This window comes from Pelodiscus sinensis, chromosome 3, assembly GCF_052426305.1.
Source record: "Pelodiscus sinensis isolate ZL-2025 chromosome 3, ASM5242630v1, whole genome shotgun sequence".
NCBI lineage: Eukaryota > Metazoa > Chordata > Testudines > Trionychidae > Pelodiscus > Pelodiscus sinensis.
The window spans coordinates 98,642,332-98,661,945 of NC_143054.1; the positions used below are offsets into that span (position 1 = coordinate 98,642,332).

Consider the following 19,614-nt stretch of genomic DNA (forward strand, 5'->3'; position numbering starts at 1 on the left):
ACAGGAGCACCCATAGCTCTTGTATATTTCAAAGGCAGAGCCAGCAGTGGGTTCTCTCTGCCTCTCTCCCTCTGAAATGTACAGGAATCACGACAGCTTCTGTATATTTCAAAGGGAGACAGGCAGCAGGAACCTGCACCAGCAGGGAGCATAGCAGTCCCCGCTGGCATGGGTTCCCCTCTGTGCCTCTTCCTTTGAAATGTACAAGAGTCGAAGGTGGCTCATGTACATTCCAAAGGGAGAGACGCAGCAGTGGGACCAGCACGAGTGGGACTGTTTCAATCCCCGCTCACGCCATTTCCCTGCTGTCCCCTGCCGCCCCTACAACCTGCCGAGATGGTGCTGGGGGGAGGAACCAGCTTTTAAGCCAGCTCCCCTCAGCACTGGCTCATGCTCCCTCTCTTACTGCCTCTCTCTGGTAGAGCATTTGCTTATTGGGTAGTCAACTAGTCACTTACATCCTTAGTCATTACCACAGAACAGTGGTTTTCAACTTGTGGTTCATGGATCCCCGGAGTCTGCAGACTATGCCTAAGGTTTTGAAAGGAATCTGCCCTGCCATTCAAAGTTTTTGAGGGGTTCTCAAATGAAAGAAGATTGAAAACCAATAGCTTAGATCATATTATCCGTATCATGTTTCAGCAGCACTTCAAATATTCATTCAAAAGGCTGCATGCTCTTTCAGAGACATAGTGCAACGAGTTTTATAGATCTGCGGTTACCAATAGGGAGATATTCTACATCTCAAGTATATTCTATAAGGGGACAGTTTGAAGTATTTTTCAGATGTTGTAATCATTTTTTACATATCTATATACAGGGCTCGCCAAACCGCGGCGAGCCCCAGTCGCCAGCTGCGCTGTCCGGCGATCTGCGCATGCGCAGATCACCCGAACCCGGCTCTTCCAGGTTGCAATCTACTCACCACGGGAGAGTAGATTACATTATTTGTCGAGCCGTGTGTGTTTGTGTGTGTGTGTGTGTATATATATAAAATCAATATATTTTAGAAATGTGCTTCTTTCTGTCTGTCTCTCTGAGAGTACGTCTGTTCAAGAACTCCTCCTAAATGGTAAGAGCTAGGACCACCAAATATGGTATGCAGCTTTGTCTTATCTCAACTTAAAGCAAGGTCAGGGTTTGGTTGTGCCAAAAAATGGGATTTGCCTGGAACTGTATTGTCTTCCATAACATGGAAAGAGAGGGAGCTGACTGGAGGACAGCAACAGTGGGTTGTCGTCACCTTGCTTGCAAATATAAGCAGCACCCGTCCTCCACTCCCCCTCCCAGGCAGCCCCAGGTGCTGGGCTGCTTTGACAATAGGCATCTCTCTTTCCCCTCCACTTCCCACCTGTCGCCCCCAGCAACTCTACATGCTGGCCTGCTTTTGAATAAAAACAGTGGCATCTGAGGATGTAACTGTAGTTGATTAACCGAAAAGCAAAAGCTTATAGGTTAATTATATAGACTACGCTAATTCCTGCCTGCCCTTGCCAGTAAATATTTTAGCAGCCCAGCTCAGTTCTGGCTCACGCCAGGTCCGGGACCTACCCCCACTTTAAACTGCATTTAAAGTATATTAGGAGCCAGGCAGGCAGGCAGGCCAGCTCAATTCCAGCTTGCTCTAGGTCCTGGAACTCAGCCCCCCACCCCCAGTACAGGGGCTGCTGCCTCCCTGCACTGCTGCCTCTGTATCAGAGGCAGCAGTGTGGGGCAACAGGCAGCTGGTCCAAGAGAGGAGCTGGTTCTTAAACTGACTCCCCTCACAGACTAGCCCCTACCTGTCACCCCGTGCTGCTGTCTCTGATACAAAGGCAGCAGCGCAGAGTGGCAGGGGGCTCCTCAGAAGTGGGGTCAGAGCGTACTGTCAATCCCACCCCTGGGACTATAGAATAATAGTTGAGTAACCAATAGGAATTCATGCGGTTAGTCAACTATTCAATTAACCAATATTTAACATCCCTAGTGGCATCTCCCTGTCCCATCCATCACTTCTCCTTCCCAGACAGCCCTACATGCTGGGCTGTTTTGAGTAAAAGCAGTGGTACCTCCCTGTCCCTTCCCCCCTTCCCCTTTCCAAGTAGTTCCAAGTTGTTTGGCTGCTGTTCAGAGTACAAGGCAGGAGCAGTCAGTGGGAGGCTGTAGAAGAAAGTCCTAAACAGCCCTAGCAAATTGAATGATTTGAGAAATATAAACAGAACTGAAATATTACAAAAATCCATAGGGAGCAATATGTGCACAAAAGGTGTTCAGAAGTGAGCCCATTAAATAACACTTAGCAGGGACAGGTTGTACCTCCCTAAACCGGGACTCTATGGTCTGGTAACATCCGTGGTCCGGCAACGACCACAGATGTTCCTGGACCAAAGAGTACAAGGGCAAGGAGGCCAGTGGTAGGCAGGGGGCTCGGGCAACATGGGGAGCACAGTGCCAGAAGGCTCAGGTGGCACAGGTGATGCAACAGTGGGCTCTGGTGGTGTAAGGAGCCCCGCAACAAGGGGTTCGTCAGCGGCAGGGAGTGCCAGTGGCGCAGCCTGGAGTCCCACAGGAGGGGCTCAGGTGGTGCAGGAAGTCCCATGGCACAGGGGACTCAGGTGGCGTGGGGAGCTCTGGTGCTCCGTACAGAGCTGCTCTCTGTAGCGATGTGCCTCTTACAGAGAACTTAGGGTTTTACTGGTAGCACATTGCTACAGGGAGCTGCTCTGCATGAGCCACCGGCAGTGCAGCCAGGAGTGCAGCAGGGACTCAAGGCAGTGCAAGGAAGCCCACAGTGTGACTAGGAGCCCTGCAGCAGGGGGTTCAGGTGGCGCGGGGAGTCCCGTGATGTGGAGGAGAGCCCTGGAGCAGGGGGCTCTGGTAGAATAAGGAGCCTTGCGGCAGGAAACTCGGCTAGAGAGAGGAGTTCTGGTGGGGCAGCCAAGAGCCCTGTGGCAGGGGCTTCGGCAGTGCAAGGAGCCCTGTAGCATGGCAAGGAGCCCAGCTCCAGGGGGCTCAGGCAGCACAGCTGGGAGTCCCAGGGATGAGGGGTCCAGCCAGGGCTGGCAGCACAGCTAGCTGATGGCAGTAGGGGCTGGCGGGGGCCAGAAGCAGAGCCAGTGGGTGCCCGGGAGGCCAGTGACAGGGGTCATCCCTTGGTCTGGCAAATTCCCTTGTTTGGGACTGGTCAGGTCCCAAGGCTGCTGGACCATGGAGGTCCAAACTACAGTTGAAAATAATTTAAAACATCTATGACAACAGCCCAACCCAAATCACTGCCAGCTCAGGCTCCAGTGCCTTCAACTTTCCTGGCAAAGACAACAAGAATAGACACCTTTTTAATAGGATACCAAATGGCTACTGAAAACTTGGCAGAATCAAATTTCTTTTTATTTGATCTCATATTAAATAAACATTTAAAGTCATGAACCTTGTTAATTATCCATTGTTTCAGTATTCTTTCTTCTTCCATAGCATTTTAAATATATCTAGGTTTTTTGTTAGTAACTGGTGGGTGCTATGGTGGTACACCTCTATATTGGTGCACATGATAAAATTCATCCCACGCATGCATGGAAAAACTTAGCGAGAACACTGGTGACCAGTGGGGGCAGTGAGCATGGAGAAGAGCTATATTGCTGAGTGTCTACTGGAAGCACCTGCACCAGCTGAGCTGATGGCTCACCATCCTGCTAGCCACCAGATAAATCGTCTCCCTGCCCAATGCCCCTCCCCCCACCCTTGGCCACATTGTCGGAGCAGGGAGAGGGTGAAGTCTCACAGGGCAGGTGGGTGTGGGGAGAAAACCTGGCTAGACCAGGAGGGAGAGGGAAGGGAGAAAGTCTCACTGACTGGAGTGGGGGCCTGATCTGGCCTGGGGAGCACTGGCAGGGATGGTCTTCCTGCCCACCCAGCCTGGGGTGCACTGCTGCAGGGCCAGCCTGCATGTCCTCCCACTCTAGCCCCTAGGGACAAGCTAGTGGGCAGGGTGTGCAGCCACCCCCCGGCCCAGGAACAAGCCAGCGGGCAGGGTGTGTGGTCCACACCACTCCAGGGACAAGCCTGTGACCAACCCCAACTCCTGCTTAGCCCACTTCTCCTCCCCTGAGTTCCCTTTCATTCCAAACCCGTGCCCTGATTCCTGCACCCGCTGCTCCTGCCCTGAGCCCCTCCTCACTCCTCACTTTTGCACCCCGCCCCCAGATCCTCAGCCCCCTGCCTTAAGCCCCATCAACCCACCACCCTCACTCCCCCCACATCCCTGGCCTCCCGTCCTGAACCTCATTTCTCTACGGTCCTGCCCTGACTCCTGTACCCCCACACTACCAACTTCCTGCCCTGAAGGACCCAAGCAACGCTGGGTGAGTCTTTTAATGTAGAATAATGCTAAGAACTAGCACATTAGAAATGATTAGATGTTACCTGAAATAAAAAGCTCCTAATTTTTCTGATACTAAAGGTTTTCTGAGGTAAGTATATTCTGGAACACCACAAAAACCACAATGATTTTTACAGTTTGTACAAAGAAGTCTCTTAATTTTAATTCCTACCCTTCTATTGGTGCTGCTCTTAAAAGCCTTCAAATCTATAACAGTGGCAAGTCTTCAGTAAATGAAAATTTTCAATTACCACTTCAACAATTATCTTCAGTAAATATTTCAGAAAAAATATTGAGAAAAGTGTATGAAAAAAATTGAAAAAAGAAGATAATATTGCTCAGGAGTATTTTGGTACCAGAGGCAACTCAGCCAATATATAAATGACTCTGGCACAAAGGAAGAAAAATGGACTTGTCACAAGTATTGTAAAAAAATAGGATTTTCTTACTTTTAAAATTATAGCAAGAAAGTTAGTACTTTAATTTTGGATATTTTGAAAGTGTTGTTTCACAGCCCTAATGTTATACAGGCAGTCCCCAACTTACGCAGATCCGACTTATGTCGGATCTGCAGTTACGAACGCAGCTTTTCTCGCCCCGGAGGACACGGACTGTGGGACCTCGCGGTCCCGCCGCCCGTGTACTCCGGGGCGAGAAAAGCTGCTCCGCGTCTTCCTGGTCTGCGTCTTCCTGGTCTGCAAAGCTGCAGACCAGGGAGACGGGGAGCAAAGCCGCGGAGCACGCCTGCAGGGGGACAGCTCAAGCGCACCCGGGCTGTCTCGCTGCCCGCGTGCTCTGCGGCTTTGCTCCGTGTCTCCCAGGTCAGCAGACCAGGGATACGGAGCAAAGCCGTGGAGGACTTGGGCGTCCCCACCCCCATCTCCCTGGTCTGCTGGGGGGGGGGATGCAGATAGTGCGCCCCCCCCGCCAGCAGACCAGGCTTTTCTTGCCTACCCCTGGGGTAGAGCAGCTGGGGGCTTCTGGGTTGGTCCCGCAGCGCTGCTCCGGACCAACCCGGCAGCACCCTAGCTGCTCTGCCCCAGGAGTCCTGATTCAGCTGCTGCTGGTCAGTTTCATCAGCGGCTGAATCAGGATGCCTGAGGCAGAGCAGCTGGGGTGCTTCTGGGTTGCTCCAGTAGCGCCGAGGAGCCACGCTACTGGAGCAACCCAGCAGCACCCCAGCTGCTCTGCCCCAGGCGTCCCCAAGTCAGCTGCTGCTGAAACTGACCAGCAGCTGACTACAGGAAGCCCGAGGCAGAGTTGCTCTGCCCCAGGCTTCCTGGAATCAGCCGCTGATCAGTTTCAGCAGCAGCTGACTTGGGGACGCCTGGGTTTCTTAAGTTGAATCTGTATGTAAGTCAGAACTGGCGTCCAGATTCAGCCGCGGTTGAAACTGATCAGTTTCAGCAGCGGCTGACGCCAGTTCCGACTTACATACAGATTCAACTTAAGAACAAACCTACAGTCCCTATCTTGTACGTAACCCGGGGACTGCCTGTAGTATGAAATCTTCTCCCCATAACCACATAGTAAGAAATACTACACATTCTTCTGATAATGAAAAAAGATAAATTGGTATTTTTGCTGCTAACACAGTGGGAATTTTACTACATAGAGAAATTCAGTACAAAGGATTTTTAGTTACTTGCTATGTAGACACACACTTAGGAATTAAATGTTCTGTCGCTGAAGTTTACTTTGAATGGAAATAAATTATCAACATTAATCCCCTGAAGCACAGATAAATAGTAAGTGCTGCCAATGCATATCAATCCAATTTTTCTGAGAGGCAGAAGCCAACCATCAATGTTTGATTCACAAAGATAATTCAGGTGTCTTTCTTAAGCTTAGGAGAATATATAGTAACTCATTTTACTAAATACAGTCCGGCTTGATCGCCTCATCCTAGTGCTGTGCACTGCTAAAGTTGAGACCAAGATTCAATTCTCTGCTCTAGTCTCCCATTCCCTGGGCTCAGAAGGATAGGAATGCATCCAAGGCTGCATGCTTTGCCAGGGGAAAAGGAGAGAAAAGGAAACTTCTTGTTTTCTTCGCTAATACTCTCCTACTGACAAGACAGAAGCAAAGTTGACAGGGTAAAAAGAGAGTAGCAAAAAAAGTAATGGCCACAACGACATAACTGAAAATTATTCCAAAGCTCATGAAAAAATATCCCAAGAATGGAGAAGACATATAAAGGAATAAATAGAATATATGCTTATATATAAAATCAGATCAACACCTAGCCCATATGGTTAATTTTTTAAGTGTTGATGCCTAACTTGTACAGGCAAAAAGCAGGCATGTGCAAGTTATATATGAAAAGCTTGCTGACGTATGGAAAAATGGGTAGTTTTATTTATAAGTTTTGTGTATGCATCTGCAACACACACATGGTAGGAAATTTACATAAACTAGATTATCAGGATACACGTAGACCCCTAATCACATGTAAAATTATTGATTTAAATGATAATGAAGTTTAACACTACAAAACAACCATAATTATTGTAACTTCCTAACACTCAAGTAAACATGATCTTATGTGTAAACATATAATTGAACAAGTTTCTTCAATTTAATGATTACCAAAAGAAAAAGCAGGTGAGATAATAGTAAACTTTCTGTAACAGAAAATATTTTAAAATCTAAATATTAGCAATGTCAAACTGACAAATGCATTTTAATTAAAAATGAAATCTCCATAAAACTATTTAACAATTGCACATATATTTCTGAACTAGCCAATTAGCCCATCATAAGATGGGATTTTCAGGTCTCTCCTTCACATCGGTCTTCTCTCCTGAGCCTCCAGTCTCTCACTCCATGTCTCTCTCTCCTCCTCCAACTGCCTCTCCCCACCTCTCTCTCTCTCAGCTCTCCTCCCCCTCCTGCCTCTCACTCGGGGGACTGCAGAGTCCAAATGGCCTTTTGGGCTCAACACTCCCTGTGCTGCATGGGGAGTGCGGAGCTCAAACAGACGCTTGCGCCACTTGTTCTCATGCAGTGGCCCGGCTGAGCGGCGCAGAAGTCAGCCAAGCACCATGGCAGGAGGCGAAGCGGTGACATTCATGGCCAGGGAGTGGGGCCTCGAGCCGTTGTCACGCCGCACATCACCGCCCCGCCCCTCTTCCCCTCCCACCGTGGCGCTCGGCTGCCTTCTGCACCGCTCAGCCAGGCTGCCATGGGGGAGCATGCGGCCGTTTGGGTCCTGCACTCCCCATGCAGCACGGGCTGCCCAGAGGGAACAGCCAGCGTTTCAGCAACAGCGCCGTCCAGAGGGAACAACCAGCATTTCAGGCAACAGCGCCCCCCAGAAGGAACAACCAGCATTTTGGTGTTACAGACTCTCAGATACTAGGGGTGTGTCTAGACTGCAGGGTTTTGTCGACAAAAGTGGACTTTTGTCGACAAAACTATACCTGCGTCCACACTGCCTTTGAGTTATGTCGACATAACGTCGACAAAACTCAGCAGTTTTGTCAACGTATGTAAACCTCATTCTACGAGGAATAACGCCTTTTGTTGACAGAGTTCTGTCAATAGAAGGCATTATTGCATCTACACTGTCCTTTGCGTCCACACTGTTATGTCGACAAAGCAGCTTGCTTTGTCGACAGAACTGGATGTAGTCTAGACGCTCTTTGTCGACAGAAACTTTGTTGACAAAACTTCTGTCGACAAAACCCTGTAGTCTAGACGTACCCTGGGCTACTATATACATGACTAGCCAATTAGCCCATCATAAGACGGGATTTTCAGGTCTCTCCTCCACGTCGGTCTTCTCTCCTGAGCCTCCGGTCTCTCTCTCTCTCTCTCTCTCTCTCTCCTCCTCCTTCTACTGCCTCCCCCCTCTCTCTCAGCTCTCCTCCGCCTCCTGCCTCTCTCTCTGTCTCTCTCTTTCACTTCTCCTTCCCCTCCTGCCTCTCACTAGGGGGACCGCGGAGCCCAAATGGCCGTTTGGGCTACGCACTCCCCATGCTGCATGGGGAGTGAGGAGCCCAAACGGACGCTCGCGGTGGCCTGGCTGAGCAGCACAGAAGTCAGCCAAACGCCACGGCAGGGGGCGAAGGGGGGGGCGGGGCGGTGACGTTCACAGCTAGGGGGCAGGGCCTGGAGCTGCTGTCACACCGCACGTCACCGCCCTGACCCCCTTCGCCTCCCACCGTGGCATTCGGCTGACTTCTGCACCGCTGAGCCGTGCCATCGCGGGGGAGCAAGCGGCGCAAGCGGCCGTTTGGGCTCCGCGCTCCCCATGCAGCATGGGCCACCCAGAGGGAACAGCCAGCATTTCAGGCAACAGCCAGCATTTCAGTGCCGCCCAGAGGGAACAGCCAGCATTTCGGCGTTACAGACTCTCAGACACTGGGCTACTATATATAGGATTAGTATTAGTCATGTGAGTTTTCAGTCTTGAAAAAGAAAGCATAACTATAAAAATGAGCAGTCCCGTGGCACCTTCAAGACTTCCCAAAATATATAAAATCATAAGCTTTCATGGGTAAGATCCACTTCATCAGATGAATTGGAGTGGAGGGTTTTATGCACAAAAGCTCATAATTCTATATATTTTAGTTAGTTTCTATGGTGCCACAGGACTACTCATTTTTAAAGTTACAGACTAACATGGCTAACCTCTGAGATATTTTTAAAAAGCACAACTATGTAACTTGCCAGAAACATAATATAAACATTTATCATTTTTAAATAATGTCAAAAATTGCAATTATGTGTGTTCATTCAAGAATTGCAAAGTTCTTTTCCTGGTTCTAATGGAAAGATGTTAATCGCTTTTGCCAGAGATGTGTGGTAGCTTCACAATTTGTTTTTTGCCTCCAATTACATCAGAGTATTTACATATCAGTAGAACTTTGTTTTTCAAATTTAATTTCTGATCTCTGATTAACAATAGTCGAATAGAACTAAGCCATATATATGTGTCTAGGCATAGACCTCGAAGCAAATCTGAAAGAACTGTTACTCCATATAAGGTTAGCTTTTGTGTGTCTTGAACAGTATGGAGCACAAAATAATTTTCTCTAATTAATATTAATACTTTTTGTGTAACTATTATGCACGTCTTAGAAATGGCACTATTTTTGCCTATGTTTTAAGTAGAAATATTACTATTACTAAAACTGAGGTTAGAAAATAATTTTCTGGAAATGCTGTGGATCCCAGACATTACTAGTTAAATTGAGAATCCACCAAATTTTGTTTTCTAACAAACAAAAATATGATGAAGATGGAGCTCTTTAAGACAGTAAATATATGTAAGTATGTAAATCACAGTAATGCTAATAGTTGTTGCCAAAAGAACCCGTGGTCACTGATGGGTGGTTAAAAAAAAGATACTAAAAATAACTTACATTTACATGATGTAGTCTCTGAACAAGCACGAAAAGTGCATTGGCAATAATGGGAATTATATTCATTCATTAAAAGGAGAGTAGATTTACAAACTTTGTACAGATATTCTGTAATATGTGCTTGTGCTATAAAGAATATAGGCACTGTATGAAAAGATTTTACAATTTACTTGGAAATATAAATAAATTTGACATACCATAACAGAGTCAAGTTTCTGCTTCACTTTCTGCATTCTCATGGATACTCTTGCAACACTGACAAATTGATCTGCTGGAGACACTGTTGAATCTTTCTGTGCCGAAATATGAGAAGAATTGCTAAGAAATTGTGGCCCTCTGAGTGTTTTTGATGCGAGTGACCCATTGAGATCTTTTACCATTTCAGCCTCCTGCTGTGCAACTGCAGAAATAACCAACATTAACATTTTAGATCAAGCCTTAGTAGTTCCATGAAACAAATTACACTACGTTTACAGGCTATATTAAATTCGAAGACTGTGCTGAACAAGATAAAGATACAATGATATACCAGGGGCTCTACATTAAAAGAAATTATTTTAGATTATACAGTTAAGCTAAGAAAGGACAGTTTTACAATTGCATAGGCAACCTTAATTCCATCCCTGATGCGTGCAATGAGGCAGAGATCTTGTGGCAAAAGAATAGCACATGATTATTGCCATTAAAGATTGAATCACAATGCATTCAATAAGAGTGCAAAACTAAAATTGCATGGGCAACTGTAAAGCTGGCATGACTTTGAAATCTAAACAACTTATTCTCTGCATGTAATTTAGTAAAACCAAATCTCATTATGTCTCACTATGTAACAAAACCTACAACACAAGGACTGAAACCTGAAATTTCACTACTGCAGACTTTTCCCTGGAGCTGTTAAAAGAAGCAAGTTGTTCTCCCTAGAAAAAGAGAAGCATTGATGACCCAATGGCACCATGACATGGGTCCAAGAGAAGGCAGGCCCAATTTAGTACCCTCTAACCCTCCCTATACCAGATGTGGTTAGGGTTATTGTCCAGCATGCTACCTCCAGAAAGGTGGATAGGTCAGGGGGCAATTTACTGGATCCCTGAGATATCCCAGGGGGAGTATCCCAGCCAGAGTCTCTCCCCACACCATTTTTACATCTGCTCTGGCAGCTCCTTGGTGTTCCCATTCACAATCTGCTGCTGCTGCTTCGCCACAGTAAAAGCACATCTACACTAAAGGAGAAAGTTGACTTAAGATACACAACTCCAGCTATATTACTGTATCTTAAATCACTGTCCACATAGTGAGAGGTCAATGGGAGCAAATGCTCCCATTGGCTTCCCTTACTATTTGAGAGCAGCAGAAATACCAGCACTGATCGGGGGAAGGTCCTTTCAGTTTGAATTAGCAGGTCTTCACCAGACCCTCTAAATCGAACCCCACAAGATCGACCATGGTAGCATCGATCTTCTGCGTAGTATAGGCATGGCCTAAGGGCCTAGGTAAATCTTTAGAAACTTAACATTCAGTTATTTTATCATGCTGTGAAAATTCTTCTGACACACATAAGCAAGAAAAGGGAAGTGACAATTTTAAACAGTTTATAATTTAGCAAAACCCAGATGGAATTTCATGGGACAAAGAAAAGGAACTTCTCTAGCCTGAGGGCTTTCACTTTGTCAAATTTCACAGCCCTTCTGCAAACAATGGAGATGTTATGAGCTTCTAAAAAAGAAACACAAGAATCTTTGAAAATGGAAAAAGTGTTAAGTAACCTAAATATAAAGGTCACTACCAGCTCTGCCTAGAAAAACAGGGCTTTAATGTATAGAGATATGAACAAGTGAAGAATAAATTATATATAACCTCAGTGAAATAATTTAAAAGCTAGCTGCAGTATTGTGAAGGTGTCAGTAGTATGGATTTGATGAATCTATAATTTAAGTTCAGTTAGTGTCAGAATATAAGCAACAATGTAGTAGTAAAATTCAGTGCCAAAACATAAAGAATTTAGCTGGCAATTATCACGTGTTCATATTCTGATTCTATTGACTCTCCATCAAATTTATAATAGAGATGCTACCGGAGAAGTCAAATATAAAATTTAGGGGAAATTCCCTGATATCATGATTAACAATGCAAAAGATTGTGGCCCTACGTGTCAGGCTCCCTCCTGCCACCTTCTCCTACTACTATAGTGTGCTTATAGAATCATAGAATGCTGGAACTGAAAGGGACCTCGAGAGGTCATCAAGTCCAGTCCCCTGCCCTTTCAGCAGGACCCAGTACCATCTAGACCTGTGTTTCTCAACTGGTGGTCCATGAACCACTGGTGGTCCACAGGAACACTGTCCAAAGTCACACGGTGTGAGCAGGTGCCGTTAGGCTGTTTTACGCCGTTTTCACAAGCATCATCCATAGCGTCACCTAGGACGCAACCGCATTGTGTTGCCAGTAACTTCCGTCTGAGGCTCTGGGCGTCAGTGTAGCTGCCGCCATCATGCTGAGTGGTTGCTGTGTCGTTCGTCCTGTGCTTCATGTGCTGGAGGTGGTCCATGAACATTTTTTGATTGGCCTGGTGGTCCATGGACTGAAACAAGTTGAGAACCACTGATCTAGACCATCCCTGATAGATATCTATCTAACATGAACTTAAATATCTCTAGAGATGGACATTCCACAATCTCCCTGGGCAACTTATTCCAGTGTTTAACCACCCTGACATTTAGGAAGGCAAGTTCAGCCTAATGTCCAGCCTAAACCTCCCTTGCTGCAGTTTAAGCCCATTGCTTCTTATCCTATCCTCAGAGGCCAAGGAGAACAATTTTTCTCCTTCCTCCTTGTGACACCCTTTTAGATACCCGAAGACTGCTATCATGTCACCTCTCAGTCTTCTCCTTTCCAAACTAAACAAGCCCAATTCTTTCAGTCTTCCTTCACAGCTCATGTTCTCTAGACCTTTAATCATTCTTGTTGCTCTTCTCTGGACCTTCTCCAATTCTTCCACATCCCCATCTTTCTTGAAATGTGGTGCCCAGAACTGGACACAATACTCCAACTGAGGCCTAGTTAGTAGAGTAGAGCGGAAGAATGACTTTCTCATGTCTTGCTCACAACACTCCCTGTTTATGCATCCCAGTTTATGCATCCCAGAATCATGTTTGCTTTTTTTGCAACAGCATTGCACTGTTGGCTCTACTTCTATAGATTTGACTTCTCTCTCTCTCTCTCTCTCTCTCTCTCCCCCTCCCTATCATCCCTGTTCAAAGACCTCCAAACAGAGCAGCTTTTCTCATGTCTTGATCCCATAATTCCCTCTTTCTCCCTTTACCCACACACAAGCCTGACTTCCTCCGACTGTTGATATTCACCATATTCTTATACTGAGCTGATTCAGCACAACCCTTAGCCCACAGTAGTTTTCTCTAGATTGTAGTATTAGTAAAACATGACCTTAGTAAAGCTGTCCTACACAAGTCAAGAAAGACAACTGGCACTGAATTTACACAATTAATATATTTTCTAACTTCCAATTATTATATTTTTTACACAAAAAAGATATATTACAACTGATTAACATAGCTGCAAGTAGCAATAGAGAAGAATATTGTTTCTCCACATGGTAAGGGGAGATAGTAAAATAAACCTAAGTTGAGATAAAGGAGGGTACGTCTACACTACAACGTTAATTCGAACTAACTTAGTTCGAATTAGTTAATTCGAACTAAGCTAATTCGAACTAACGGATCTAGACTAAAAAACTAGTTCGAATTAGCGTTTTGCTAATTCGAACTAGCATGTCCACACAGAGTGGACCCTGAACTGGGCTTAAGGATGGCCGGAAGCAGTGCCGGCAAGGCATCAGAGGAGGACTTAGAGCGTGGAGATGCTGTCACAGGCTAGCCCAGGGCTGCGCTTAAAGGGACCCGACCCCCACCCTGGACAGACAGTTCTCAGGGGTGCCCCGCTTGCAAAGCAGTCCTGGCTTCGAGTGCCCGGACTACCCACACTGGGCACATCACACCACTCGGCCATCAGACCGGCTGCACTTGCCGCAGGCTGCCATCTGGGGAGACGGGTCAATTGGGGGGCTGCAGGAGAGCTTCCACCCCCAGAAGCCCGCAGAGCCAGCCCAGTCCTCCCCATCAGGGGCTCGTGCCCCAGTCCTCCCTCACCTCCTTCCACTTACCCTTCCCTAGCCCCTCCCTAGTCCTTGATGTACAAAATAAAGGACACGTGTGTTCAAAAATAGAAACTCTGTTTATTTAACAAAACTTGGGGAAACTGGGAAAAGGAGGTGGGAGAGGGGAAGAGAGAGGCTGGGAGAGGGGAGGGGGAAAACTGGGAGGAGGGAGCTGAAAGGGGGAAGCAAGGGAAAGGAGGGGGTGGGGAAACTGAAGGATCAGGGGTGGGGATCTCGCCGGGCCGACCGCCTCCCAGTACAGCGAGGGAGGGGGCCTCGGCATCCCCGGGGGGATGGGGTGGAGGGTGCGGAGGTTGAGGTGGGGGGTGTGGACATTGAGGAAGAGGTTGTGGGGGTTGAGGAGGGAGAGGTGGAAGGGGGAGCAGGAGTGGGAGGAGGGACAGCAGTTGGGGGGGCAGCAGGTGCAGGACCAGCACGGGGCACCATGCTCTGCAGCAGGAGCTGCAGGTTGGTGCTCAGCCCTCGGAGCTCAGCCAGCAGCTCGTGGCGGACCTGCAGGTCTTCCCGCATCCACGCCCGTAGTGTGCGGTGCACGGCTTGCAGGGCCCCAAGGTGCTGGTCCCAGTATTCCTGCTCCGTGCTGGCGGTCCGGAGCAGGCCGCGGGTGCGGGAGCATGTCCCGGGCGGGGTGGTGCGCCCTGCACGAGTAGCTGGTGCAGCTGTAGAGAAAAAAGAGAAGTGGTCAGTTCTCCCTGGGGACGCAGAGGATGATGCCCAGCCCCCTCCCCAACTCCGCAACGTGAGGGTGACCATGTCCTGCACCGTCACAGCCGCTGTGCTTGTACAGAGGCCATGGTCAGGATGTCTGGCTCTCCCCGGGACTGGGAGCTGCCCCAAGACCGCGCCCATGTCCCTGTGCCATGTATAGTGTGGCCGGGGCGGCGGGGGGTGGGGGGTGGGAAGATGTCCCCTGTCTCCGTGTAGAGGGGACATGTGAAGGGAAATCATCCTGCTGGGTCCTGCCCCGGGGTCGGGAGCATGTCACGTCTCTTTGCACAAGCATGTGCCTACTGGGCAATGGCCCCTGGGTGTCACGCAGCTGGAGCCACCTGCCCAAGGGTGGCATGGCATGTGCTCGCACGTGCACAGGTGTCTGCGTGATCCGTGGAAGGCATGGCCCACGCGTGGTCTCTGGTCTCCCTCCCACCTCCCCCCCGAACTACTTAATTCAAACTACTTACCCGGTACGGTCTCCCTGGACGACGCTGCTGGCGGTGACCCTTCTGGTGTGCCCAGGTCAGGGCCCTCTGGTTCCGGCTCGATGTCCCCCGGGCTGGCACGGACCGCCCTGCCCCCCAATAGTTGGTGGAGGGCAGTGAAGTAGGGGCAGGTGGCAGCCCCTGCAGCGGCGCCGCCTCTTGTGGCCCTGGCGTACGCCTGCCGCAGCTGTTTAATTTTAATGCGCACCTGCTCCTGGGTGCGCCTGTGTCCCCTGCTGGCCATGGCGGCTGCTATGCGCCCATAGACGGCCGCATTCCTCCTCCTAGTGCGGAGATCATGGACGTTGGGGGTCTGCCCCCAAACCTCAATGAGGTCCATGACCTCTGCACTAGACCAGGAGGCCGCGCGCCGTCTACGGCCCCTGGCTGGCCCCTGGGTGCTGGGGGACTGGGCAGGGGACGTCTCACTGGCACTGGCTGCCTGGCTCATCCTGCAGCCACTGGTTCGGGGCAGAGACTCCTGGCAGGGCTGGCTGACTCTAGTGCCGTCTGGCCAGAGTCTACCCCTTTAAGGGCCCGGGGCTGGGGGAGAGGAGAAGAGTTTTCCTGGTTGTGCCCAGAGAGGCCACCAGGGGGAACCTGGGAAGGGCTAGCCTCCCACTAGTTCGAACTAAAGGGCTACACAGCCCTTAGTTCGAACTAGCTAGTTCGAACTAGGCGTTAGTCCTCGTAAAATGAGGTTTACCTAGTTCGAACTAAGCACTCCGTTAGTTCGAATTAAGTTCGAACTAACGGAGCGCTAGTGTAGCGCCTAGGAAAGTTAGTTCGAACTAACATCTGTTAGTTCGAACTAACTTTGTAGTGTAGACATACCCGGAGAGATTATGTACCAGTAATTAATTCATGTTCAGAAAACTACCAACATACAGGAAAAAGTGTTTTCAGACATGGATTTGGATAAACAAGGGTTCTACTGCAGATCATTTTCATTTTAAAAAAGTCAATTTTCCAACACTTAAGGAAAAAAATAAAATTGAAAACACAAAGTACATTTAGATACACAAACTAAAAGATTAAGGATGAAGATTTAATTAAAAGTGCAGGATTCTAGATCAGTTGAAGTTACTAACTTGCTGGGTCCAGTCTAGCAAGTGCTCCCGGAAGTCACCAAGTGGTACAGCTTGGCAACTTGACTGTAGATTCTGAGTTTATAATTCAATTCCTTCTTTCTGCCAGTAGACTCTACTATTTCTTTCCCTCTGAAGACTAACTTCTTTTTCTACAGGTTAGACCTCCCTGGTTTGGTACCCTCAGGAACTGACCAGTCCTGAACAAGAGTTTGCAGTGGGATGTCAATTCTGGCTCTTATGCTTCTGGGTCCAGGCTCTCCAGAAGGGCTGCCAGTATCCCACCCAGGCTCCTCTCCTGGCCACTGGCCACGGCTCCCCTCACTGCTGCTGACACTGGCCACTGGGCTCCACTCCTGGCCTTCCAGCTGCTGTCTCAACTCCATTCCCAGCCCTGGCTGGACTCCTGGCTACCAGCTTCTCTGCTGCTGGCCTTCTCGCCAGCTCCCCTCCCAGCCTCCAGGACTCTCTCGTCCAGCAACATCCATGGTCCTGCTGAACCACAGATGTCGCCGGATCAGAGAATCCAGTTCAAAGAGGTTCAACCTATACTAAGGCTGCCCTGAGGTTTATCCAGACTAGCAGCGCACAGATAATTTAGAGAACTGTCTTTGAGAAAAATGTCTAAAGTTGACAACTGAACACTTTAGATATAGCAGATATCCTGCAGAAGCAGGCCTGGTCATGCAGAGTAAGATATTTCAGCAAAACAGCTCAAGGGCTGGGAAACTCAGGTTTTGGGAAAAGACTTTGGCAATATCCTTTGCAGGGCCATTAGGGTCCAATTAGGCAACCACATGGGCAAGCTGCCAGGTACCATCGTTAACTGATACTATCTTGATCAAAGTTGAGCCCATTTGCCTTTTAACCACACACTTGACTTTTACAGTTTCTAGACTGAGGCACCAGGATGACAAAGGATTTCAGTATTCCTTATTTAAATTTTGCCCATTGTAAACATTAAAAGATATCTGTAAAACAGCTGATCTAAGTCAAATTCTAGAACTATGAGAATCTTAAAAATGGTACCAGTGACTACAGCCGCTTCCTGAGTTACGAACATGTTACGGATCAACAGTTGGTCCGAAACTCAAAGTGTTCGTAACTCGGATCCCATAGAGTTACATGGCAACCGCACTGTTCATAGAGCGGATCGCCGTTCATCACTCGGATCCGCATTTACTACCACTTTGGTTGTAAGTGCGGATGGTCGTAAGTGGAGGTGGTTGTAACTTGAGGAGTGGCTGTACAATTAATTTTACTGTATAATTAACTCCTTAACATCAGTGCAATAAAATTGTCTTCTCCAAGTAAAGCAAATATTTTTAGTCCAAAATGGACTAAAAAGTTAGTAGCAAACTATGTCAGAATCTACCCACGCCCACAACCAACACATTATTATAATAATCTTTGTTCAACATGTGCTTTTTGAGGTATTATCTGAAAACTCATAATTTTCTGGTTTTAACTGTCCTAATAAAATGTGTGTGGTAACACTGCACATGAAGTTATAAGATTCCACTGTATGGTGTTCTTCACACATATTCCAAATTTAGGATGGCAAACAAAGAAAATGTGTTCTACTGAATTTGCATTTCAGCAGTAAACAGAATTATCAAGATGGAAGAAAAACAAAAGAAGCTCCAATGAGTTAGGAAAAAGAAGCAGGGAACAACCTTCTTTATAGATTCTCTGTTCCATGGTTCTTATTTGGAAATGTTTTTCAAGAAAGGGGCTGACACTATAAAAAAAAGACAAACATCCCAAGACACCCCTCTGCTCCCTTTTTCTATATCCTTACATTTACTGCATCAAAAGGGAAAAAGGAAGCAGCCACTGAATTGGAAAATGGGGTTCTAACCTAAGAAGTGGTTCAGTAAGACTGCCAAGTCCATGTGGTGAAAAAACTTCACTTTCAATTTAACTTAAGTTTAAGTTAGGCACCAGTTGCATTTCATCTTTATTTATCCTGTAACAATTTCTGACTTTAATAACTTAATATTTGTAGTCACTTAAAAATCTCATTGCAGTTTATAAATTCATTTCATTGTTTAGCTAATCCAGTTTGTTTTCACTGAACGGTTTAAATCTGTGTTTGGGGGCAACAAGATGAATTCATATTATTTCTATTAAAGCACTAAGAGATCTTATATACACCTGTTTGGTCTAGGAGAGAGTTAGGCAGTACAGGATACACATTTCTAGGAGAAAATCTAAGACTGGTGGAGTGTTGGGGTCACTGTGAAGTATGACCAAGACTGGTAAGAACGAATGTGTGGCGCGCTGGCTGGCTGCAGCACACAGACATTGCTGTGAGACTTACATATTGAAAGCTTTTTGTGAGTAATACAGACTGTAGGCTACAGTAGCAAAGCATTGTAAAGAGCACCACAGGATCAAGGGTAGAGCTGCCATAGTTACTCATTAGTTTGGATTGTACCTGGGATGCCATGTAGATTATGCCCCAAAGATTGAAACCTATGAAATAAATCTCAGTGCAATCTTTACATAACCTATTTAAGTGTTCAAAACTCAACCACATTTTCCATTAACTTGAACATGAATTTCCAAGAGGTACACAGTTAAATACCTATGAAACCTGTCTAATTCAAGAATGCAATTTTGTTTAATGCTTTCAGATACTTAATAGTTCACCTTTTCTAACATAATTTATATGCACATTAAACATAACCATAATGCAAATTAGTTCTCAGCTTTAATCTGACACGATAGGATATGTATTGCTTTCAGAAAATAATAGTTTTTGTTACTTTGTATAGCAGATAAAGGAAATGCAGTTGATCTAATCTACCTCGACTTTAGTAAGGCATTTGATATAGTACCACATGGGGAATTATTGGTTAAATTGGAAAAGATAGGGATTAATATGAAAGTTGAGAGGTGGATAAGCAACTGGTTAAAGGGGAGACTACAGCGGGTCATATTGAAAGGTGAACTGTCAGGTTGGAGGAAGGTTACTAGCGGAGTTCCTCAGGGATCAGTTTTGGGGCCAATTTTATTTAATCTTTTTATCGCTGATCTTGGCACCAAAAGTGGAAGTATCCTAATAAAATTTGCAGATGACACAAAGTTGGGAGCTATTGCCAATTCAGAAAAGGATCAGGATATCATACAGGAAGATCTGGATGATCTTGTAAATTGGAGTGATAGCAATAGGATGAAATTTAATAGTGAGAAGTGTAAGGTTATGCATTTAGGGATTAATAACAAGAATTTTAGTTATAAGCTGGGGACACATCAGTTGGAAGTAACGGAGGAGGAGAAGGACCTCGGAGTCCTGGTAGATTATAAAATGACTATGAGCCGCCATTGTGACGTGAAAAAGGCTAATACGATCTTGGGATGTATTAGGCGAGGTATTTCCAGTAGGGATAAGGAGGTGTTAGTGCCA

The 19,614-nt window shown here is 46.9% G+C and overlaps 1 protein-coding gene across 6 annotated transcripts in view; it reads right to left on the minus strand.

Moving 5' to 3' along the window:
* The window catches only part of AHI1 (Abelson helper integration site 1), a 181,962-nt gene that overhangs the window by 92,519 nt on the left and 69,829 nt on the right, over positions 1–19,614 (minus strand). For all 6 annotated transcript variants that reach the window (XM_075924228.2, XM_075924227.2, XM_075924231.2 and 3 more), the window contains exon 18: positions 9,921–10,123. In XM_075924228.2, the coding sequence (XP_075780343.2) occupies positions 9,921–10,123 (203 nt within the window). The remainder of the gene's footprint in view (positions 1–9,920; positions 10,124–19,614) is intronic.